Source organism: Tinamus guttatus, unplaced genomic scaffold, assembly GCF_059628265.1.
Source record: "Tinamus guttatus ecotype Peru unplaced genomic scaffold, ASM5962826v1 Tinamus_guttatus_pri_ptg000649l, whole genome shotgun sequence".
NCBI lineage: Eukaryota > Metazoa > Chordata > Aves > Tinamiformes > Tinamidae > Tinamus > Tinamus guttatus.
The window spans coordinates 3,982,639-4,006,276 of record NW_028289183.1 but is presented as its reverse complement, the minus strand read 5'-3'; the positions used below and the strand labels follow the sequence as shown (position 1 = coordinate 4,006,276).

Below are 23,638 nucleotides of genomic sequence, written 5' to 3'. Positions count from 1 at the left end.
CTCCAAGGAGCAGCTGCTGCTTCCCACCCATTCCCTCACCCTCAGCCTTGTCCCTGCTGGGCCAGGTGGGGACAGGCCTGGGCTCCAGAGCCTGGTGTTTAAGGAGCAGGCTGCCCAGGGCCTCCTGCCAGGAAAGGCGGGGGGTGACTTTCCAGCCTTCCTCAAATTCTCCAGGATTGTTTGGGTATCTTTCCCCCACCGCAATAAAATCCCAGCCCAGCTCTGCATGCCCAGGCTGCTGGGCCAGCCGGGACCTCCCTGCTGCGGGCTGCTTCCCCTGCTCCATCCCACGAGCAGTTCTTTTTAATTTACTTGTCTTATTTAAGTGTTTTCTGGCCCCAAAGCTGCTCTCCCATGGGCTCTGCTCGCACGTCCGTGCTGGGGCCACCAGGCTTGCGGTGCCCACAGTGTGCACAGGGTCTTCGGAGAGGGGGAGCTTGCACTGACCTGAGGGTCCCACACCTCAGAGGGTGCCCGTGGGACCCTCCCCTCCCCACAGCCCCCGTGCAAACCTGGCCAGGCCCCACTCGGTGCATGGGGCAGCCCCAGCCTGTCCCCTTCCCTGGCACAGAGCCGCGGCCACCCCCTCCCCTGCCCACCAGCCCCAGGGTTTGGTCTGTGGCCTCCAAGGTCTCTGCCTCTGGAGGGCAGCATGAGAACAGAGCGATGGCTTGGATATTTTTTTTAATAGAAAAGCTACTATTACATTGTATATTTTATCAATACGGGTCATAATTGCTGTATTTTTTATCAGTGCTGATTTCCATACAGCTCCCAGCATGTGTGTCAGACATCATCAGGCCAATAATAAAATTTTTAAAATATCTTAAGCAGTTTCCTGCCCGCATCATTGCTGGCAAGCAGGAAGGGCCGGGGGTCCCGGGGAGCGCAGCAGCATCCCAGGAGCACGGCGGCATCCCGGGAATGTGGCTGCCTGCAGGGAGAAGCTGCTCTCCGGAGCTGCCGCCAACGCCGGAGCCTCCCTGGGGCCGGGAGCCCCTCTGCAACCAGGCAATAGGGTGAGGAGGAGCAGGGCTAACGAAGCAGCTTCAGTGCAGGGGCGGGTGCTCCGGTTTGCAGGGCGACGGTGCCCCTCCGACCAAGGAAAACACAGGGCTTGGCAGGGAGGGGAATGGGGGAAATTTTATTGCTCATAAATTACTTTTTCATTAAAAAAAAAAAATCAGGCTGCATCTTGCAGGTGCCACCAAGCCAGGAGGAGGGCGAAGCCAGGGGTGGCTGCTGCAGCTCCTGGTCCCCAACCTGGCTCTCCTGCCCACAGCTCCGGCATGGAGCCGGGCAGGGAGGCAGCACCGGGGCCGAGTTAAGGCAAGCGTCGGGAGCGGGTGATTCCCGTGGGTCTGGAGGCGGCTGCAGCGCCGGCCCTGCAGGAGGAGGACGTGGAAGGCGCCTGGCGGAGCCGTGGGGCTGCAGCGGATCCTCGCGCGCGCGGCCCGGCTGCTCGGCACGCTCCCGCGCTCGAGCTGCCGCCGGGACAAGCAGGGAAGGGGCCTCAGAGCTCTAGCGATCAGAAAGTGCAAAACGACAAGGACAACGGGAGAGGCAAACACCGGGAAGGCTTCACACGGCGCCAGCGGCTCCTTCACCGCCAGCGAAGATGGAGGCGGCAGCGGCTCGAGTCGAAACCCTGCGGCTCCGGCTCAGGAGCCCCGGCTCCCTGCTTGGCAGGATGGCATTCCCGGTGGAGCAGGCACCGAGGCCGGAGCTCTGGCTGCCCCATGGCACGTGGGGCAGAGCGTGGGCTGGGGCGCCCATTGGCACCGGGTCTGCCCAGCATCTAGTGACAGGGACACCCTACGGAGTGGCCGTGCTGCCACCTCCTCAGGATACTCTAACATCTATTCTACAGCAGTACCGTAACTCCCTGCTACGCACCCCGAGTGGGCCAGTGGCAGGACCGGCATTGCCACCAGCTCCGGGAGCTGGCAGGGGTCTTGTCATCCCCCTTGGCTCCTAAGAAGACTCGGCTTCCTCACCTGCCCCTGCTTTGGTGGCATCACCCCATGCGCTGCCCTGTTTCTGCACGTGCAAAGCGCCGGCTGCTCGGCCCTCTACGGCTGCCAAGAACAAGCTGGGACGAGGGGAGAGGAATCAGCGCTAGCTTTAGCCTTCGGCTTTCGAAGCAGCAGGATTATATGAACTCTGCCTAAAAACGCGGTTCTGGAAAGCCAGGCATGCGGACGGCGGCGAGGGGGCCCCACGTGCCGAGCGCGCGGCCGGCCGTCCCGGATCAGCTGATGAGCGGAGCCGACCTGTCGTTCGTCACTGTGGGTTTCAGCTGTATGTTGGCAAAGGGGTTTCTGCAGAGAGAGAGGAAGGCAGAGTTTAGCAGGAGCGATGTGAGCGCCGGGCACCTTTCTGCCACCTCGCTTCCAAGCTTGCCCAAGGAGTCGGCCCTCCGGCACTGCCGAGCGTGCAGCCGGGACCAGAGCAAAGGCCTTCGTGCGCACGGGAGCAGCCGAGGCTCCGACACCTTCGCAGAGGAGCAAAATGGCCGAGGAAGAGGCTGGGAGCTGGCGGGAGGAAGGGCTGCGGGTGCCGTCCTGCCCCTGCGGCGCTCGCTGCAGCGCTCCCGCTGCACCCGCACTCCTGCAGCGAGGGCTGCCCAGGGGACCCGGCTCAGCCCCCCGGCAGGGACGCGCTGCTGCCCGCGGCCTCCTTGCAGTGCGCTCGCTTGCTTTCTTCAAAGGATAAATCGCTTTTTTTTTTTTGCTTAAAAATAGGGTAATTAATTTCCCACCTAATTAATGCAGCTCCTTAGCTCCCTTTTCCCCTTAGCGTGCCAAAATAGATCTCGAGGCTGAGCGCAGGAAAGGTTGCTTTGATGAGTCACCAGGGGTTGTGATTTAACCGTTGGCGCTCCGGCAGAGAGGAGCGGCTTGGAGCAGAGCCCGCAGAGCCGACAAGCACCGAGGAACCCGCGGGAGCGCGCGGACGCGCTCCGGTGCCGCCGCGCGGGCACGCAGCAGCTCGCCCGTCCTGCCGCGCAGGGCCGGGCAGCCCAGGAGAGGTGGCACAAGCAAGAGAAGCTGCTTGAGAAGCTGTGACTTGGTGACCGCACAGGGATCGTCCTGGCAGCACCAGGCACCCAACACCCGCGACCAGAGAGCGCAGATTAAAAGCAGGACGGGGCAGTTTGGTGCCCGCGGGAGGGCAGCGCCAGAGCCGGGCGGGTGCAGCGGGGTGAGCGGCAGCGGCCCCGGACACCAGCAAAAGCCCCTGGTCCCGTTTGAGAACCCCCTGAGAGGGGGGACGAGCAGCGCGGTGACGGCCCCAGCGCCCGCGCGCAGCACCCCGAGAGCAGCGCCGGGCGCGCGCAAACCGCCAACTTACTAACTACGGTCAGGGGCCTCTCAAAACCTGGCCACTTCAACATCGGCGCTGCAAGGGAAACAGAAGGCAGGTTGGAGGCGGCCAGGGCCGCAGCACGGCCAAAGCGGTCGGTTAACGCAGGAGAGCCGCAGCTGGGGCGGCTCCGCACGCGTCTGCAGCCAGGCGGAGGCAGCAGAAGGAGGAAAAGTTGCATTTATCGACACACACGAGCTCTGCGGCAGCCTCAGCGCCCGGAGACGGGAAGGAAGGGCAAGGCCGGCGGCTTCCTTCCCTGGCGAAGCTGGCACGAAGCGCGGGAATGGCTCTCGCAGCATTCCCTGCAAGCCAGGGATGGAAACACCCGGAGCCGGCCCTGCGGCTTGCAGGAGAACGCGGAGCTGGCCCCGCTGCTCCCGTTCGGCCCCGCCGCTCGCGCGCGCGGAGGCAGAGCCGCAGCCTGGACACAGACAAGAGCCCCGCAGGGCCATGGAGAAATGGAGAAAAATAAAAATAAAAATGAGCAAAACAAAAGCAAGGCATGGCACGTGCAGGCTGGTGGATGGTCAGCAACACATGGAAGCCGAAAAAGACACCGAGGCCCAGCTCAATGCAATAAATAAAACTTTTATTCAAACAATAACTCAGTACAGGGCACATTTCTCTCTGGCTTTTTTAAAAAAGTTTTTTTTAGCACTTTACACTCCTCATACAAGTTTTGCTTTTTTGCCTTTTTTTTTCCTTCTACATTAATCATTTAGCAGTGAAATATCTTGGGTTAAAAATCTTTAGCAAAATTATGACATCAATGCGGGAGGCTCTCACTCCAATATGCCCATAGTCCAGTATATAAAACAAAAACTTCTCCGTGTGTCTGTGTGTCTGTGCATATATTGCCAGCAATGTCCTAGTAAACAGGCAGGTGAGAGGTTTTAAAAATCACATTGGAAAAAGGAAGCGTGTAGAGCTTTGCAGGGAGCCGGGCACGGGCAGGAGCATCGAACCTGGCCCGGCACCGAGACACGGAATGGCCCGAGCGCGGGGAATGCGGCACCAGGTTCTGCCCGGCCCAGGGCCGGGACCGGGGTCACTTAAGCCCGATTTTCAGGTGCGAACATGGCTTTGGCCCACCCTGCCTCAGCCCCGAGCACTAGCGTGAGGTAACAATACCTTGCTACAAAAAATATATATATACATATATATTTATAAAACAACAAGGAGAAACCCTTCCGAGAGGGCGCCGGCGGAGAACCAGGCATTTTTCTCCGAGGCCGAGACCTCCGGAGCATCCACTTCTCTTCCCGCAACCTTGCGCGCTCGGTTGGATTGAAGTGGATGGGGAGGAAAGGGACCAGACCTGCCTTCCCTTCCCAGAGCAAGGCGGGAGAGCGCGCGGGGGTAACAGTACGGATACCAGAGGTCATGCACATCGTGGCAGTCTGCAAAGAGCTTCTTCCGTGTCAGTGGCGGGCGGCTCGCGCGGAGCCCGCGCACGGGGACGGAGCGGCTTCCGCGGAGCAGCGCGGCCCCGGGATGCCGCCGCGCGGGCACTGCGCCCCGGCCAGCGCGGCCGCCTGGCAGTGTCTGCTCTGAAAGGCTTCAGAAACAAGGGCACTGTGAACACCGGGAGCGGATGGAGAAGCACCATGGTTTTCCTTGAAGATCACAAGAGTTTAAACTCCGAAAGAAGTAGAGAAAGAGAGAAAAAGTCGGGGGGAGATAAAAGGGAAAGAAGCGGAAAGCTCTTCCAAGCAGCAAGTTGCCCCTGCTAGCCAAGGTGTCCTCACACCGTTGATACCAAACTGCCACTGCCGCTGCGGAACAAAGCACAGAGATGCCAGAGCAGCCGGCGAAGCCCGCGGTGCCCGTGCGCCCCGCGCTGATGGAGCGGCTCGGAGCCGCCCGCGCGCTCGCCGCAATCGTCTGCCCCTGTGCGGAGGGCACTTCCTCCCTGCGGCTCGGGAGGAAGCGGGGAAGGAGCTTCCAGGTGGGAGAGGGCACCTGGGCAAACGCTGCAAAGCTCCTGCTCTCCAAGCCCTCGCTATCCTGCGTTAAGCTGGAGGACAGGAGCCGCGCACGGAGCACGAGGGCTGCGGGAGCTGGGGACGGCCGTGGTGGCCCCTCTGCCCCGGAGCTGCTGGGCGCCTCCGTGCTCGGACCAAGCCTTGTACCGTGTCCCCTCCAAACGCCCCGGGTCGCGGGCACCTCCCTGTCCCCAGCGGTCCACGGCAGCGTGAGGTCGCCCCGAGCGCACGCGTGGGCTCTGCGGCAAGGAGAGTCTTACCTGCTAACGGATCTCGTCCCGTAGTCATCGAGGCCCTGCGGGAGAAGCAGAGGAGGCCGTGAGTCGCCGGGGGCACCGGCTAAGCCCTCTCGGGTGCCGCTGGAGGGTCACAAGAACAAACCCAAATGCATCAGGACCCAGAGGCGTTCTGGGCTAAGAGCCAATGCATCTGAAGATGAAAGGGGAGTAATGGAGATGATCTGCACGGGATTTACGCCTCGGGGAGCAAAGTTGCACGGTTCTCTTCGGATCAAGACTTAATCCAGCAAGACAAGAGCAACGCTGAGCGGGCTCGGGTTTGCTCTGGGCAGTGCCACCTTTGCACCAGGATCCGCTTTTGAGACACAAGACACGCTTGGAAAGGGATCAGACAGCAAGTTTGAGGAAGACCAGTGAAATGCTCCATGGAGAAAGGGAAGTGTTTGCACTGAATCAGCTCCCACCAGAAACCACAGAGTTTTGGACCGTTTTCTGCTCAGCTGACACTAAAGGGCATTTTGCAGAGCGGGGAGGAAGACGCACTGCTTGGAGGAGCACATGGGACGGAGCTCAAAGGAGATGCAGCCGGGACACATCCCAGCCTTGGGACATGGACCGAGGAACAGCCCAGTTCCCCCTGACAAACATAGAACCTCGCAGGCAGGACCACGAGTCTCTTCTTGCTGAGAGCAGAGCCTGAGCGCCGCATGTCAGGGATCAAAGACCAAGGTTCCCCATCCCAGAGAACGGTTCATGAAACCCCAAATGCAGTGGCAAGCCCTGCCCCGAACGGCTCCCACTGGGCTCAGACTAGCAAGGAGTGGGGATCGAGAACCCCTCCACCCCGTTCTCCTGGAGCCTTCCCATAGCAGCTGCCTTTGCCTGCCATGCAGAAGGGATCAGACGTGAGAACCTGCGGCTCCCTCTCCCTGTCTGCTGGCACATGCCCATTGCACCTGGAAAGCCGGCAGGACGCTTTCCCAGGACAGCCACGCTGGAAGGTCGCGTTGCTTCCGTGGCTACCGGGACTTGCGGACCGTCCAAGCTCGAGGCCGGGAGCTGCCCGGCTCAGAGGGTGACTCCTCCGCTTGCATCCACAAGCCCAAGAGAAAAAGGGTCCAGCTCCCTGCGAGGAGCTCGTTTCTGGTGGGAGGCTCTCGTGGCATTGGCAAGTGTTGTCCATTGGGGGTTTATGGTGCTGTTTTGTGCCGCTCTGCGTCTTGCTGGCTCTGCCCAGGCTAGCCAAAGTGGCCTTGGTTCTCGGGTCACTTTGCCTCTCTCCCTGGGGGTCCTCATCCCCTTTCCCCCTCCACTGGAAGAGATGCTCAGTGGAGACAGCCTGAAGCCCTGGGCAAGCCACAAGAATCACCAGGAAAAACCAGCAAACTGTCCATAAATCCCAATGGAAACATTGCATCCGTTTGGACTTACAGCTGTTGACCTAGTATAAGGCTTGTAGTGAGCAGATGGTGGTTGGCAGAGGCCACTGGAATAGTCTTTAATTGCACAACCATAGGGCATAAGGTAGTCCTACAAATAATGAACACAGGCCTGTTGGAGAGGAGCCCTCGGGCACGGCGACGCGGCTGAATCGCGGTAAGAACACGAACACGTTCCCTGCTGCTTGCAAAACCCCAGCAAGACCCCGCAGCTGCAGATCCCCAGGTCCCAGCACGTGGTTTCTGCAGAGTTAAAGCCCTGGGATTCACTCGAGCATCTCCCAGGATTGAAATCCCCGCTCTGCGGTCCCCCCCGTGGGGAAGCGGCCGCGAGGCCCCGCAGGGCCGGCTCACCTGGGCGAAGGCGGGCACGGCCACGCTGTACGGGCGCTGCTTGAAGGTGCCGGTGCCCTGCGAGGGGAAGGCCTGCGAGGACATGCCGTAGTCGGGCGGCGGGATGGCGACGTCGTCCTTGTCGAGCAGGTTGCCCGTGCTGCTGCTCTTCCCTTGCTGCAGGCTGCAGAGCACAGACCGGCGTCATTCCCACTGACTTCCAGCTCCCGCCACGGGAAGGGCAGTGCCCATCGCCACTATCCCGGCACGGAGCCAGACCCCCTGGACACAGACCTGCCCCCAGCTACGGGCCTTGGCCTCGAATCCCCAGCTATGCACGTTACATCCTGGAGAAATCATTAAATGTTCCCATCCCAAGCCAGCAAGACCAGCTCAACCCTCATCTTGTAAATCCCATAGGCACAACCCCCCTGGCCGGGCACCCACCGCGCGTGGGGCAGGACAGCGCGGCTCGCCGGGCGATGCTGCTACCTGGCATGGACCCGCTCGCCTCCGTCGTTGTCCAGCACCCGCGTGTACGAGAAGGGAAACCAGCCTCTCCTGCAAGGCAAAGACCCAGGACAGAGTCAAACTGAGTCTCGTGGCGTGAACCAGAAACGGTTGAATGAGGCCGCGCGAGCCCCTGGCAGCTGGGCCAGGAGAGACGGAGCTGGAGCCCCAGGCACGCGACGCCGGCCACTCACATCTTGGTTTTCTCGCTCTCTCCGTAGTGCCAGCCGTCCCGGGCCTCGGGCACCAGCAGCGTGATGAGGTCTCCCTCCTTGAAGCTCAGGAGGGTGCTGTTATCGCCAGCAGCATGAGAGAAAATGGCCTGCACCCTCGTCCTGCCGTTCCTCTCGAGCCCTGCGGCCATGGAGCTGGAGCGCGGCAGCGTCTTGTTTTCAGCTGGCGGGAGACAAAGACCAAGAAACGCCCCGAGACTTTAATGTGGTGACTGTATCCCGGCACAGCTTGCTGCTGTGGCATTGACGCGACCAAGGACAGGACGTGGTCCCTAACACCTATTTATCTTACTCTAGGCACTAATAAAATCCATAGCAGATAGACCAGGTTTTCATTTGTGCTGCAACATTGCTCTCCTAAACGTCACCGCAGCCTCAGTTATCTCTATTCATTTCCCTAATCCCGTATCCAGAGGAGGCGGAGGAGGCGCGCAGCAGCTCACCCCCCGGAGATGTGGCTAATTGTCACTAACAGAATTAACCCGGAACACGCCGCATTCACCACCCTGTTCCCACGCGGCAGGGACAGACCGGGGCTGCCGAGCCACCCCGCGCCCTCCCCTGCAAGCAAACGCAGCACAGCCCGGACCAAAGTAGCCCCAATCAGCCCAAGATGCTGCACAGTTGCCCTCTGGTCCAACAAGCTGGGGAAAGGGAAGAGAAGAAGCCCTTACCGGACGCGTAGCTGTTTTTCGGCGCAACGTTTTTGCGAACGGGAAGTGTGTTCGAGTAAGAGTCGCTCAGCTGCTTCTGAGGCTGGGAAGGAGATAAAGATTTGGGCTGTGCTGGCTTCATCTCAGACCAGTGGCTGTAATCATCACTGTCTGGGCCTGAGACTCCGTTCATCACCGGCATGGTCTCCTGTGCTGACATGCGCTAGGGAGAAAGGAGAGGAGGGGAGGGAAGATGGGAAGGGGCTTCGTTAGGCACCCCGTGAGTTCCCACCGAGACGGGATGCAGCTCCTGGGAACACGGCTCACTCCGGACCAGAAACTTGGGCCTCTTGGGTTGTTTCCTACCTACCTGAGCATAAAGCCCTGGGAAGAGCAGCAGGAGGCACCTCTACAGTATTTCATCCTCCAAGCCGTCTCGCACCCAATAAATCCCTCTCAAGCTCTACTGCTCAGCTCGTGTCCTCAGTATCAGGCAGGAAGATGCTGCTCTGAAGAGTCTTTCAGCACATGGCTCTGCTCTAAGTGCCTTTTCCTGAGGTCCCCCACCTTGGGCTTCCACAAGGGTGCTCTGATCCCAGTGAGCTCCCGCTGCCAGACCGGTCCAGCTCCTCCAACCCACCCAGAGCCGGGATACCCCACAGGGAAGGGCCCAAACTGGGCAAAACGGCCAAGGACGGAACGAGGGGGGCTGCTCCGCACCGTGTCCCACCAAGGCGCTGCCCCTGGGCCCAAGGTGTGCGGAGCCCAATCCCTCACACCCCTGTGCCTTTATGGCAGGCAACCAAAGGGCAACTTGCTGAGGACAGTGGTGACACTGGCCTGGCCTCCTGCCTCCTGCTTTGCTCAGAAGGTCAGTACAACCTTTGCTATGTAGATACTTACTCCTACAAAAGGTGCCAGCTCCGGGGGGACAGGGAGAGGTTTGGCACCAGGAATGGGGTCAGAGATGATGAGGTTTGATTTGGATGTAGACAGAGGGCTGGGCATGATGGTGCCATTGCTGCTGGCAGCCATCTGCTGCATCAGCTGTATGGCGCGGTCCGGGATCTTGTTGGGATCCGAGCACGACTGCTGCCACAGCGGGAGCTTCTGCGTCAACATTTCTTTCCCCTGCAACACAGAAGGCCAAAACGGCATGAGGGCACAGGAGTCCAGAGCGAAACGCGGCCCAGGAAGGAGATGCTAGGAAAAGAAGCGACCGTTTTCACCCCAGACAGACACGGGTCCCTCGTGTCCCTCACCAGCACGACCGCAGCTGCTGCATCTGGACAGCGAGCAAGACCGATCGGTCCCCCCACGCATGCTGCAATGAGATAAAGCTCAGGGACTCGTCCTCCCCGGCTCTGCTGGCAAGTGACCATGGAGCTGTCATGAAAAATACAGGGGCGAGCAGGAGGCAATTCATTTTCCTGGCTCGTTCTGCGCCGTGCGGGTGGTAGTTTGCAGGATGGACGCGCTGGGCACGCCAGGACAGCGCAGCCCCAGCCGGGAAGCAGTAAAACACCCGCGTGGGCTCAGCCAGGGGATGCACGGAAAGGATGACAGTGGCTAGTGGGATCGGGGGTACCGGTGGCTACTGCACCCTCACTGCACGGTGCCAATCACAACCACACACAGCCATTCCCAAGGGATGCGCTGAGGGCTTTCCCGGGCAGCTGCGCCTGCAGGGACCAGGAGCGACATTTTCCCCGTCCCCACTCAGCGCGTAGGTGACATCTGCTGCCTGTTGATTCAGCATCTCTCGCAGCACGAGGATGGCGCTGAGTAACGGCAGCTCCGCCACGGCTCCCCGTTCCAAGCGCAGCCTCGACAGATGGGTGCTGCGAGCAGGAGGGGGACAGCCAGAACGGGAGGCTCAGAGCCTGCCGGGGAGCAGCACATTCCGGCTGCCATCCCTTGGCATCCCGACATCCTGCTCCTTCCAGAAACCACCAGCCCCTCATGCAGCGGACGGGGGCAGCACGGAAAGGATAAGGGAGCCTGAACGCATGAGTGTCCCCTGCATCCCTGGGCGTCCCCCGCGCCGCTCACCTTGGCGTGGTAGGTGATGGCGCTCTTGGCCACGGCACACTGCTTCTCCACCAGGAAGCAGAAGCGTCTCCGCTCCTCGGTGAGCGCCGTCTTGTAGCCGTCGGACACGTAGGTTTCCAGCTCGCCCTGCTTGCTGCTGATGGCCTCGATGTACTAGGGCAGAAGCGAGGTGCTGAGGGCGGGCACAGCCGTTGGGGTACCCGCAGCCCTCACCCCCCAAAACCTCCTTGCTCAGCAGCGCGGGCGGCGGAGCGAGGGATGCGGTGCTGGGGCGCACATTGAGCAGCACTGTGTGCTCACGGGGGCGGCAGCAGCGGCGGTTCTTGCTCGCCGCGGCATCGCCCGCCCTCCCGCTGCCTCCGCAGCTCCGCGCGCGGCTGCTCCCCGCGGCCCCCGGCACCAGCCCCGCTTGTGAGCGCCCACCTGGCACGGGCACCGACACCGTGCGCTGGCACCCGGCACACATCTCCCAATGGGGAGGGCTCTGCTCCTCGTGCTCAGGGCAGGGAACTGCCCCACACCCCTGATCTGGCTGCCAACTCCTCCCCTGATGGCTTGGGTAGGTCCCCACCACCCTGATCCGGCTGCTTCTCCATCCTTGAGGGCTTTGGGATGGCCCCAGCTGCCTGACCCAGCTGCTTTCCCCCCCTCTCTTTGGCCTTGGGACATCCCCAGCCTCTCTGCAAGGAGCAGCTCCACTGAAGTGCCATGGGACCTGTCACCACCACTGCTGTCACCTCACTTGGAACAGAAACCTGTAGCCCAGGCACTGTCAAACCTATTTCAGAAACTCTGAGCTTTCATTAGAGAATTAAACTGGAAATTTGGGACCCAGAGGAGCCTTTTTTTCTTCTCTCCACCTTGTTTAACAGTTTTATTTTTGGCACACTACAATATTTATTAGCAGACACCTATAAAAGAGGGCGAACCTCAAACAGATTAAGTGACATGCCCAACTTCAAAGCAGGCTTATTTTAGGGCAGGAGATGGTCCTGCCGCAGCCCTGCTCGGAGCAGCCTCCCTGTGGAGCAGAAAGCCTGGGATACACCTGGGCACAGGGATGCTCCCAGCCTCCCATGGAGCAGCTTGGCCATGGCACGGCCAGACAGGGACTGGGAAGAGCTGTGTGTGCCCAGGCTGTCCCCACACTGGAGTGGGGCACGTGGCCACCAGCACGTGGGGACAACAGGCCACGTGCCGCAGGGTGGCCAGCAGTGGGAGGACATGCTCAGCTGGAGAAGGAAAAAACAAGATGGGAGTTGAGTGGGCTCAGGACAGAGGCGCTGCAGAGCTGCCTCCGCACGCTTATTATTAGCCCCAGGAGCAGGGACCAAGGCTGGAGCTGATGCCCCTGCCCAGAGGCTGCCAGGTTGATGCCCAGAACCTGACGGCACCCGAGGCTCCAGCTCTGCCACGCTGGGCATGCCCAAATCCATCCTGTTTAATTAGGGCAGCAAAAAGGGAAGGCAGGAGCAAAGTGAGCCCTGTCCAGCAGCAGGAGGCTTCCCTGGGCCAAACGGGGCCAGGTCATGGAGATGCAGGTGACATTTCTCCACCTGGCAACAGTGGATTTAGCTCCAATCATGACTTAAATAAGCAAGTTAAAACCTTATTTACAGCCCTCATTTCCATCGTGCTTTGCGAGTGTACTTTTAATTATTTCATGGGAGAGAGGCTTGTTCTAACTGGCTGCAGCCATTAAGAGAAGACAGTTTGCAAGCAGAGAGCCTTTGCTCTAAATTTAGTATTCTCCCTGCTTTAACCACACTTTATGTAAATAGGCATGACATGCCCCTGATTTATTCAGATCCTTGACTGGAAGATGTTGTTACATTAGAAAATGGTGAACCCCACATCTTACCAGATAGATTTCATTTGGGATAACTTATAAAAAGACAATTTAAGTAAAAAATAGTGTTAAACATGCCAGAGATTTTCTTTTCCTCTGAAGCATGATGCAAGACTTCACTACTATATTAAACTGGGAAAAGCACCGTGGCTGCATTGCTGCCTGCAGCCCCGTGTCCTTCGGCACACAGGATGAGTGGATCGGCCTCCTGGGCCTCCTTCCCTCACGGAGCAAAGAGGCACCTACAATAACCCAGCACTTCTGCCTCCTGAGGCCTTTCTCACCCTGCAGCCACCTAACCCCTAAGGAGAGGGAAGCCGGTGGTACCGGAGCTGCATTGGTTTCCCTGCCTTAGGGCTGTCATTCCCAGGAGGATTTTGAGGACAAGCGTGCAGCAAGCATCTCGCAATTTAAATGATCACTGCAACCCAAGAAATTTAGGACTTCATGGAGGTTGTCAGGTCCAAATTCAGATGTGGAGCATTGTGCAGCTAAGCAAAATTAGAGTTTAAAGGAGAGAAACCTGCCGCTTTGGAGCTCGCTGCCCCCGAGAGCGGGAAGGAGCCGCCAGGAGCATCCCAGCCCCGCAGCGCAGGGAGCCGCAGCCCAGGCCCCGAGCGGCTTCGGGAACCTTTTTCTGGGTTTCTAGGTTGGAGAGACCTCAAATAACTCCCCTCTCTCCCCCCGCTCGTGGAGTGCAGCAACTTGGCGTTTGCCAGGAGCCGCTGACCTAATTAGCGATGTCAGCGCTCGTCTGCGCTAACGACACCGGGGAGCGGGCGGCTGAGCCAGGACCACAGAGCTCAGTCCTGGCCACAGGGCTGGACTCCGGCTCTGCTGCCCCAGGTGCATTGAGGCACCCCAGCTGCTCGGGCCTTAAATTAGGAAGGAGAAAACACAGAAAAGGAGAAAAGCACCCAGTTCACATGCCACGGCCATGCCCAGCGTGCAGCAGCCCAGAGCAATCAGGCTCGCTCCATCTGCAAACAGGCACATTTGCAGCTGGAGCTGCAGCCGAGGCAGCAGCTGCCGGAGCCAGGGGCACCGAGCGAGGAGGGACCCTGACCTGAGCCAGCGGGGACCACAGCGAGCAGCAACAGGGAAAGGAAAAGCTGAGGAAGGGAAAGGATTCTGCCAGCCACATCAGAGAGCTGGAGATACCGGCAGGCTTGAGGAGTAAATGCAGACAGGAGGCTTTATTTAGGGAGCAACAAGGGGGAATAATTAGAGAGTAATAGGATAAAAAATAGGAAGAAGTTCGGCTGATTAGTAGAGAAGGAGGTTTTAAATTGTTCAACAGTTTCTCAAGAAAAAAACCTGCCCAAACTGCACCCCAAGATAGTGCAATTTGGAGAAAACAGTTTTGGGGACCCTCAGCCCCATCAGCTCCAGCAGGGATAGAGGACAAGTGACATGGCCTGGCACCAAGTGCCTCCCTCTCCAGTTGAGGGCACAGCATGGGTTGCGAGAAGACAAATTGGATTTAGTTCCATTTAGCTAGGCAGGATGGCACCTGGTTTTAGCCCTGGGATTTTGGGATGCTCTTCCCACAGGAGCAGCAGGGAGGAGACCCGAGCTCAGAACCGGCCCAGGAATGACCCAGTCTGGCTCTTGCATTAATGCAAAGAAAGCCAGGAAGCAAACGCCTTTCTATACAAGCGCTAGAGATCCGTGACACTGCAGATCTCCCCTCCCTCAAAGCTCATTACACTATAAATGGCCAAAGGACCCTCCAAGGGATTGAGGTACAAGGTTGGGTGACAGGAACCAAGTCGAGGTTCCTCGTCCAGCCCCGATTTGGCCGCAGGAAGTCAGATGCCATTGAGCACTGAGACCAGCACAACTCAGCTCACGATCTCTGCCTGGATCCTCCATCAAGTATTTCACACATGCTTCCCCTCCTGCCTTTGCTCACTGCATCTGGTGCTTTAAAGCATACAGCCTAACTCACTTTAAAACCTTTTAAAAAAATGGAGGAAATTAGTTGGAACCACAGGGAAGAATTATATAAAAGCTCTATTTGTCTTTTATATAAGCCCTTGTAACCTGGTTAGCGTAAACTCCTTGTAAGTTAGCATTTCTTGACCTATAGCTAAAATTATTTCTCCTGATGGGAATATCAAAATGAGGTTTCAATTACAAAAGTTTATAAAAACCTCTAAGCCATTTGGCACAACGGTACTTAATGCTTAAAATACTCATTCACACAGGGACAGATGTACATGAAATTGCAGAACACGCTAACATCTGGGCAGGAGCTCAACAGCGACCATACACCTCCTTAACCAGCCGTTCCAAAGCCCGTTGTCCCCAGCTGTGCGAATCAGTGTTGGCTTTTGCAGAAGGAAGCAGAAGCCACTAGGACATGTGAGGCCAGAGAAGGACACATGGGAGAGGTCGCTCCAGTCCAACCTTCCCCAGACCCCGTGAACAGAGGTCGCCCAGATGGTCATATTGACCAAGGGTCTCAAGCCTCGTGGGGACGGCCACGTCCCGCAGTCAGACACGGCCTTTTAGCCCATCTCCATTTGCCATTCATACGAATTACAAGCAACACTTTTCATCCCAGCTGCACGACGAGATCCAATCTCCTCCAACACTAGCACAGTTTGGTGAACTGATGAACCAACATAACTTCGTTGCCGACTTGCTGATTCAATCAAGGTCATAAACCCTTTGTGACCCTGATTTGATAGCTTGATCATAGCCAACATTTAATGAAATTACAGCAATTCGGCTTCCCTGATGCTGATTCAGTCTTAACATTTGTCCTCATTCTTTTTTATAAAAGGCATGAATAGAATTGGTTTATTCCCCCAGTTCTCAGTCCAGACCAAAAAAAATAACCCTTAATAAAATCCCCCAATAACTAGGTAACTTAGGTGAGAGATTTGAGTCCCTGACTGCCTTGTTCCAATCAAAACTCTCCTTCATGGATAATAAAAATCTTGTGAGCTGACCCAGAAGAATCAAAGCTTTACTGGGACACGCACAGCGACAGCCCTAACCACAGCCGCAGTCTCGACAGTGACAGACCAGAGCTTTGTTAACAGAAGATCATTACTGCAGACTAATTGCACTTTGAGCTGCTCTTAAATTACACGAGTCTTTCTATTGAAAAACCTCCACAAGGTGCTTTAAATTCTGAACTATTTTAATCCTGTGAAGTCCTTTCTCATCTATTAAGGCACAAAACAAGCACAGGAGACAGCAGATGCAAAACTCAAGGCTTGCAAGTGCAGTGTGTGCTGAGCACCAGCATCTGTTTTGCCTCTATAAAGGGGAAAAATCCAACTCCAGGGAAGAGCCTCAGCAAGGATGAGGTTTGGGCTTTTCTGCTCAACCCAGCACTGCCTGGGCAGGTTGAGCCCATGTCACCAGTGTCCTGGCAAGTGGGGCCATCTCTGCCTGGCAAACCTGAGCAGCCTCAAAACTCATCTCACCTCAGCAGAGCAAGGTCACCTTATAGCAAACGCACATGGGAGGCTGGAACGGGACAGCGCTGCCTCCCACGGCTCAATTTCAAGCCTCTCTTTTTACTTGCAGACAATGACAAAATGTGACCACTCAACAAGCAGTGAAAAGGCAAAAAAAAGGAGCGATTACGCTTCCTGTAACATTAAATATGAAGAGAGACGATGACAGAGCATCAGATTCCTGGCTGCTAAGTGCTACAGTAACTTAAGTGGATGAGTCTTCAAAAGAAACAAGATTTTATTGCTTCATTCAGTGAAATGACTTATGTAGCTACCAGTATATTTCTGCCAACAGCAAGTTCTCCCATTACCAGACAAAGTGATCCGCAACGCGGCATTAGGAGAGCTCTGTCCAACTGTTGTTTGATCGGTCGTTTTTCCCCCAGACAGCAGCTCGATGGAGCATGACTTCAATTTCCTGCGAGCAGCAAGAGGCGCCTTCAGCAGCCTCCACCACGGCCTCTGTTGGCCGGTGGTTTCACAAGTTGGCCACAAAGACGCTGCTGTGCCAGTTAAAACAGAAGCAAAACACAGCAAGTCCCTCATGAAAATCGAGGGCTGCTCAGTTTTAAGTAAACTGCAAGAGAAAGATATTTGCAGAGCGAGACCACACGGTGTGGAATGAGCAGCTCCTGGGACAGGAATCCAGAGCTGCGAAAGGGGAAAGGTGGAACAGCATCAAGGATTGCCCGAAACACCTTTCTCTCTTCTTTTTCTGCCCAAAATATGAAATAATCAACATACTAACTAGCACAGAAGAGAGGAAAAACAACCCTCTTGACAATTCAGCAATTCCAACTTTGTATTTGGAATTAGGGAAGGAAAAAAAAAAAGCTAGCAGTTGAGTAGTTTCACAGCTCTTTAAGCTTAAAAGCCATCATAAGGCTTTTTCAAAGAGATAAGCACTTCCTAAATACTTACTGTTGCAAGATTAAGGGAACGAAAGCCTGATCCTGTTTTTCTGTCTTTACTCACTGAAGCTGCCTAGCAGAACTACCCCCATCGCTGCCATTTCGTGCAGAAGTCTCACTTGGTCCCTCCTCCTCTCAGCTGCATAAAACCAAGAACGGAGGAGGCACCGATTCCGCTCACCCTGGGCATCCCTGGGGGATTAGGTGTGATGTGAGGGGCTCCGCAGGGATTTGGCTCTTTTGCCCCTCTTGCAGCTTTTGCAGGGAATGGGATAACGCAGCAACCACCACTTTTGGTGCCCTGGGTTTGCCTTTACTCGCTGCTATCACTGCTAAGAGCCCTTCCTCTTCCAGCAAACACTGCAGTGACGACTTGCAGAGGTGCCAGTGGCCTAAACTACTCGGTTTTCAGTAAAGTGCCAGCCTCGCCCTGGTAACCCCAAGTCCTACAAACCAGCAGCCCTCAAAGGCGCTCGCATTAACCAGCAATTTCAGCACCCTTGGGAGTCAAAGGCTGCAAATGAGCATGAGTGCGACACGGAGCCCTGCAGCTCAGCACAGGAGATGGGCTCAGAGCCTCCAAGGATGACTGTTGATGTGTTTTTCCTCCTTCAGTGATTATTCTGATTCACACTACTGGGAGAACAACTGATTCCCCGAATTTTCGTGCAATTAAAAAGTCACTTCCCTGCATCACCCTCCCTCCGAGCACCTATGATCGCCCTAAATGCCATTCCGCACACAGGCCTGCTAGCAAATTGCCATCATGTTTAGATCACCGTAAGAAAAGACAGATTGCTTTGGATGTCCTATCAGTCCTTTGCAGCTGAAGCCACAGGCCTTGGTCTCAGCATAATCCATATTCTAATGCAATTTCTGCCTTGGGGATTAATTCTTAGCCCTCTCCTCCATACCTGCTATCAGTGTGGTCATCACTCAAGGGCTTCAGCTATGGCAGCAGTGAGTGCTTTAGGGTAGAGCAATGCCATGAGACCCCGGCCTTGGCTTTCTCCCTGCTGGAAACACTAACGCTGGGTACAATCTTAGAGCAGGGAGCTTGCTGGGATCAATCCATCTTGGATGACACCATCGAAGTCAAGCAGATGCTAGCGGTTTGCAAGGCTGCCCGCAGCTGCCTCCCACGCTGCCCTGCACTGCTGCACCCAGCTTTCCAAAGAAAACTTTCCCCTGAGTTTCCAAAGAAAACTCGGAAGCGCTATTGGAACTGGCAGGATCTGGTCCCGCTCCAACCTGTGCAAAGACACCAGCCCCGCGCCGCCGCGTCCTACCTGCAGCTCCTTGTCCGAGTACTTCTGCGGGTTTTTGCTGCCCTGGCTCTTCTTGCGCAGCTTCTTCAGCTCCGCCTGGCACTTGTCCAGCGAGTCCCCCTTGTTCCTCTGCTCCGTCTGGTACTTCTTCAGCGCGGCCTGATGCGGTGGGGGACAGAGCGTGAGCAGGGAGGCCCGGGGAGAGGCTGCGCGCAACCCTGGATCCCGCTGGGAAGCCCAGGGAGCAGGAAGGGCTGGGGACAGACAAGGAGTAGAAGCGACCTCCGCAAATCCTTTGCTATGGCCACGCTGCCAGCGCGCTCCGTACTTACGCTCAGGTACCTGGAGTCCAGCTCTACCTTCTGCTCCAGCTGTGTGAGCAGCTCGTTGTGGAAGGACTTCAGCTGGAAAGGAGAAAAGAGACATTGTCCCTTCGTGCCCACACAGGGAGAGGCACCCACGAGGGCACCGAGGCAGTCCCGGAGCACCCAGGGGCACACGGGTGGCCACATGGCCAGGCAGGGAAGCAAGAGCTTGGCTCAGGGCACAGAAGGAGAGATAGCAGCAAGAGACAGATGCTCGGACAGACACACACGGGATGGAAGCGGCCAAGCCGGAGCCCGGCGCATCCCGCTCGGAGAGGCCGAGCTGATCCGCAGGGTCCTGGAAGCTGTTCTGCCCCGTCGCGATGGCACTCACCATCTCCTCAAGCTGGTTCTGGATCTGCCTGTGGACTTCTGCCATCTGGAAGAGGACATCTCCTGCAAAGACGAGGCACGGCTTGAAGCCAGGAGCGCTCAGCAGCCCCGGCACCGAGGGATGGAGAGGCCGGACAGCAGAGCGCTCCGGAGCCCCCCAGACACCACTTCCCCACGTGCCGGGGGGACAGCTCTGGAGCTGACAAGCTGCTAATGAAGAAGCCGCAGGTCACCGGGGCCGGGCAGCTCCCGCGCTGGGAGCTGCACCGTGGGCTGGGGCAGAAAAGGCTGTTCACGACAGATGGATCAAACCGGCTTGGATTCACTTTTTTTTTTTTTTTTTTTTTCCAATTTAAAATGCATTAAGTCACTCGTGTGCTTTGCTGTTCCTGGAAGCTGGTACCCAGCACACCTCAGCAAAAACTCTAAGGAAGCTGGAGCCAGACTCCGGAGCGGCTATTGGGAGCGGAGTTGCTGCTCCGGCTAGGAGCAACTTGGCCCAGCAGTTCTTTGCTGGGGGGCTGATGCAATGGGCACATTGCACCCGCGCAGGGCGCCCCACTGCCCTTCTGCAAAGCAAAGGCAGAGCCGGGGCTGGCAAAGGTGGAAACAAAAGGCAGCCACGGGCATGGAGCCAGGTGGGATCGGCAGCGGATGGAGGAGAAAGGAGCTGCTGTTCCCCACAGAAGGGAGGTGACACAGCAGCGCTTGTGACGCGGCACCATGAGCGGGTGGCCATGGTGCACAGGTCCTTCCTAGGGCTATTTGCAAGGTGCTGAACAAAGCAGAGCCGCCCGCAGCGGCACCCGGCTTTGAATTGCTGCACAGATGAATGGGAAGGTCTGGGCAAAAGGTTATGTCTACGGGACCTCCAGGAAATTGCTCTCCGGTTGAGCTAGACCATGGGAAGTGCACAAATTCCCGCTGTGAGGAGTGATGCAATGGCACAACTTGGCTGTGGTTTCTTTGAGGAGCAAGGGCGGCTTCTCCGCTGCTGTTCCGGAGCTCGCACCACCTCCTCTCCTCCCTGCTCTGCTGACGTGGGACCAGGGCCGATCCAGGACCGTGCTCAGCACCCCGGAATGAGCAGCTCAGCGCCGGGGCGGGCAGGGCTGGTGCTCCGGGAGCAACACACACACACATTCCCACACCCAGTCCTCGGAAAGCCGGGACCGCGGGCGCCCCAGCCCTGCCGCATTCCTGCCCATGGCACAGCACAGCGATACCAGCCCTTCCCTTACACTTGCTCCTCCGGTGCCGTCCCCGGCATCGCGGCACAAGCGCAGGGTGTTTCACCAGGAGCCCAACACGAGCCCTGTGCCAGGGGGAGCGCAGGGGTGCAGAGCCTTCCCAGTGTGGGATGGGGAGCAGATCCCGGCCGGGGGAGACTGCTCCCGCTCCAGCTTCCTGCAGCCTGGGCGAGGGGCCGCGCGCGCATTCGCTTCCTTCCTTCCGTGGCGCCCGGCCACATTGTGCTCCAGCCCGGCTCGGCCTCTTCCGAGCCCGGAGCCAGCGTTTCCTGCCGCCGACACGCCGTGCCCAGAGCCCTCGCCATGCCTGGGCAGGACCCGGCTCCTTCCCGCTGCCCTTGTGGCAGCTCCGCTCACTCCCGGTGCTCTGGGGGTCTCTGCTCCAGAGGCTGAGGATGCAGGGAGCGCTCCTGGCCCCTCTGAGCACGGGTGCCTGGGGACAAGCAGCCAATGGGGCTCCCTGGGCAGGCAGGGCAATGCGAGACCATTGCATGCAGCTGGTGGCAGGGATAGCACGGTAACTTGAAAGCCTAAATACTCAGAGAACAGCTTGGAAGAGGCTCTGCACCCTCACACTGATGCTTGATGCTGCAGGGGGTTTTGCACCTGCGGAGAACCATGGAGCCGCTCTGCTCCGAGCTCCCTCCTGCTCTGCAGGGCTTCGCATCGGGAGGCACCTGTAGCTTAAACAGCAACAGCGCCCGCGGTGCAGCAAGGCGGAGAGCGCCTGAATCACACGGGGTGTTTGTACACACGGAGCCAACCGGCCCTGCCCTGAAAACGCACATGGGCAGGTCCAGAAACCAAGGTCAAGGCTTCACCTGAGGTTGCCAGGACAAGAAGGGCAGGGGAGGGACAGGACAAGAAGGGCAGGGGAGGGACAGGATCGCCATGCCGGGCTTGGCGCTGGCCTCTCCAGGCTGTTCTGTCACGGTTGCAGAAAGCAAACAGGCGAGAAGGTTACAGAGCAAACGGGAGTTGCTATTTGAGGCTGCCTGACTCACAGTATCATTCCCAGAGCACTATAGGGGCCTTTGTGGGCCCTTCCCTACCGCACCCTCGCCAGGCTGCAGAACTGGTTGCTCCACATCGCCCTGATCGCTATCGGCACCGGAGCCGCTGACCTTCCCCGCGGCGGAGCCGCCGCGCTCCCCTGCGGATCCCGGGGCCTACGGAGCTGCTCCGAGCGAGGCTGCGGAGTAGTTTTAATTAAAAATAAACAAACAGGGCACGCGAGCCAAGGCCCTCGCAGGCGGCACCGGGGCATGCTGACACTTGCAGTGGCCCGGCCGGTCTTGCAGAGCAGGGGAGCTGCCCCAGCCGCCCTGCTGCCACCACGGGCTGAGGCTGCTGCTGCCCTGGTGCCAGCAGAGCAAACTGGCACCAGCACAGCCCAACCGGGAGCACCGGGCAGCAGGAAAGCCTTGAAGCAGCTGAGCGCCGCGTCCTTGCCAGCATCACTTATGATGGCTTCAATACCCACGATAAAGTGTCATTGTCAGCACTTGGGATGAAGACCCCTTGCTCTGGAGATGCAGCTCCCAAATGGAGAGACTTAAAAAGATGCAACGAGGCAGCGAGGAGCACGGGGGACCAGCACAAGAGCCCTGCGCTCTTCCCCCTGCACCGGCATCGCCCTCGCTCAGCTCGTGGGGATGGGGAAAACTGCAGCACTGCCAAGGGACAGAACTGAACAGGAAAGGAATAATTACATCAACAGCAAGAAAGAGCATCAGACAGCAGGGCAAGTCCTTGGAGTGGCTCTTTGCAAAGTCTGCAAGGAATAGAGCATCTGCTCTGCAAGGGCCAGGCTGCTCGCTAAAGCTGCTGACGCTGGAGGGGTCACAGGAGCTGCAGGCCAGGAGGGACCAGCTCTGCATACAAGAGCCAGCCCCGTCGGCATCACTAACAGCTCACGAGGACCATTCCTGGCTTGGTGGCTGCAAAAAAACTCCTTCCCTTCCTTTGCTCCGCAAAGGAGCGGAGCAACCCTGCAGGAGCCCAGCTCAGCGAGACGCTTGGGAGCCCTGAAAGGTTTTTATCCTATTGAAGGTGAGATGAAAATAGTTAAACACCTATTGCTAAGTGTTAGAAACTGCAGCTAGACACGATGCTCTTGGCAGATGCTCATTTCACACCAGGCCACTGCTGCTCTCCCCAGTACAGGCCTGGGACAACAAATGCACTCATAATGACTCACCAATTCCCAACCACAAAGTTTAAGGACAGGGGAAAGGCAACACGGACAGGAGAAGAAGCCCTTCCCGAGGCAGCCGTCCGTTCCCAAGGTCTTTGTGTACTCCAACACCTCCGCGCCGCTCCCCGCAGACCCGCGGTGCCAGGAGGGCTGCGAGCGGCAGCTGCCCGAGCGGCAGCACGGCCGCGGCGCCCGATGCCGTTGGCGTTTGTGACAGCCAGGCGCCGTGGCAGCAGGCGACGGGTGCCCAACGGCAACCTGCCAGCCCGTGCGCGATGCCACGGCCACGCATGCACCTTCATGCGCCACTGCGCTGCAGAGCTGCCCTTCGTTTCCACGCAGGGAAAACAGTTCTGAGATCGGGCTCTCCCCATCCCCTCGCAGGGGCACCAGGAGCCAGGCATGGTCCACGCGCTCTCCTCTTGGCCATCTCCATCTCTGAATGGAGAAAAACTCCCTTCTGGGGACATCTCCCATGCAGAAAGGGATAACATGATCCCCCCCAAGTGCCACCACTAGTGGCACCAGTGCGGCTGGGAGAGCTGAGCTCCTGCTGCATCCTCAGCATCGATATCACACCCGCACGACCGTGGGGAGAGCTGGAATCTGCTCAGCCTAAGGAGCCCTGCGCTTCAATGGGCTTCAACGACCTGCAGCAAAGACACGCTCCTTCCCTGTTGCAACAGCAACCATAAAATTCCATTTTCAAAAGCAGTTTGATCAACCTGAGAAGTTTTAGATCAAGCACAACGCTGGAAGCCTACCCCTGATCTTTGGAAGAATTTGTCTAAATTAGGGCTCTTAGTAAAACCACTGATGAAAGCAGTATAGGAGCAGAATGTCCATTCTTCTGCCAGTGCAAAGTTGTCACCTACAATCTATTAAGTGCATCGTTAAGTCCAATTTTAAAAGGATCAAGCAGCAAGATTACCAGTGCTTTCCTAGGAGGGCTATTCCACAAGCTAATGGCCCTCGCTGCAGGGACACTTCCAGTGATCCCATGGAAATCTTTCCTGGAATTCAGCTGGAAGCACCTGAGTGAACATCTAGCACCATGACCTCCACTAACCTGTCCCCCCATGTGGGACTCCTGCCCTTCCTCCCATATCAAGCACTTCATGGTACAACAACGTCTGACATTCACAGGATCTATATCTGCATCTCCATTGCTGTAGG

General features: G+C 57.6%; 1 protein-coding gene across 7 annotated transcripts in view; it reads right to left on the bottom strand.

Moving 5' to 3' along the window:
* Positions 1–2,231: 2,231 nt before the first annotated feature.
* Positions 2,232–23,638, bottom strand: part of BAIAP2 (BAR/IMD domain containing adaptor protein 2) — a 34,804-nt gene continuing 13,397 nt past the window's right edge. Inside the window, exons 4-17 of one of the 7 annotated variants that reach the window (XM_088535995.1) lie at positions 19,017–19,078; positions 18,650–18,721; positions 18,339–18,476; positions 10,814–10,966; positions 9,665–9,892; positions 8,783–8,984; positions 8,070–8,271; positions 7,858–7,926; positions 7,387–7,549; positions 7,025–7,123; positions 5,615–5,649; positions 5,078–5,095; positions 3,355–3,434; positions 2,255–2,321 (exon numbers count right to left, since the gene is read on the bottom strand). In XM_088535995.1, the coding sequence (XP_088392121.1) occupies positions 2,296–2,321; positions 3,355–3,434; positions 5,078–5,095; positions 5,615–5,649; positions 7,025–7,123; positions 7,387–7,549; positions 7,858–7,926; positions 8,070–8,271; positions 8,783–8,984; positions 9,665–9,892; positions 10,814–10,966; positions 18,339–18,476; positions 18,650–18,721; positions 19,017–19,078 (1,547 nt within the window). In that variant the 3' untranslated portion in view covers positions 2,255–2,295. Of the gene's footprint in view, positions 2,322–3,354; positions 3,435–4,917; positions 5,145–5,614; positions 5,650–7,024; positions 7,124–7,386; positions 7,550–7,857; positions 7,927–8,069; positions 8,272–8,782; positions 8,985–9,664; positions 9,893–10,813; positions 10,967–18,338; positions 18,477–18,649; positions 18,722–19,016; positions 19,079–23,638 lie in introns of those variants that run through there. The other 6 variants (XM_088535994.1, XM_088535991.1, XM_088535989.1 and 3 more) reach the window with 6 other exon arrangements.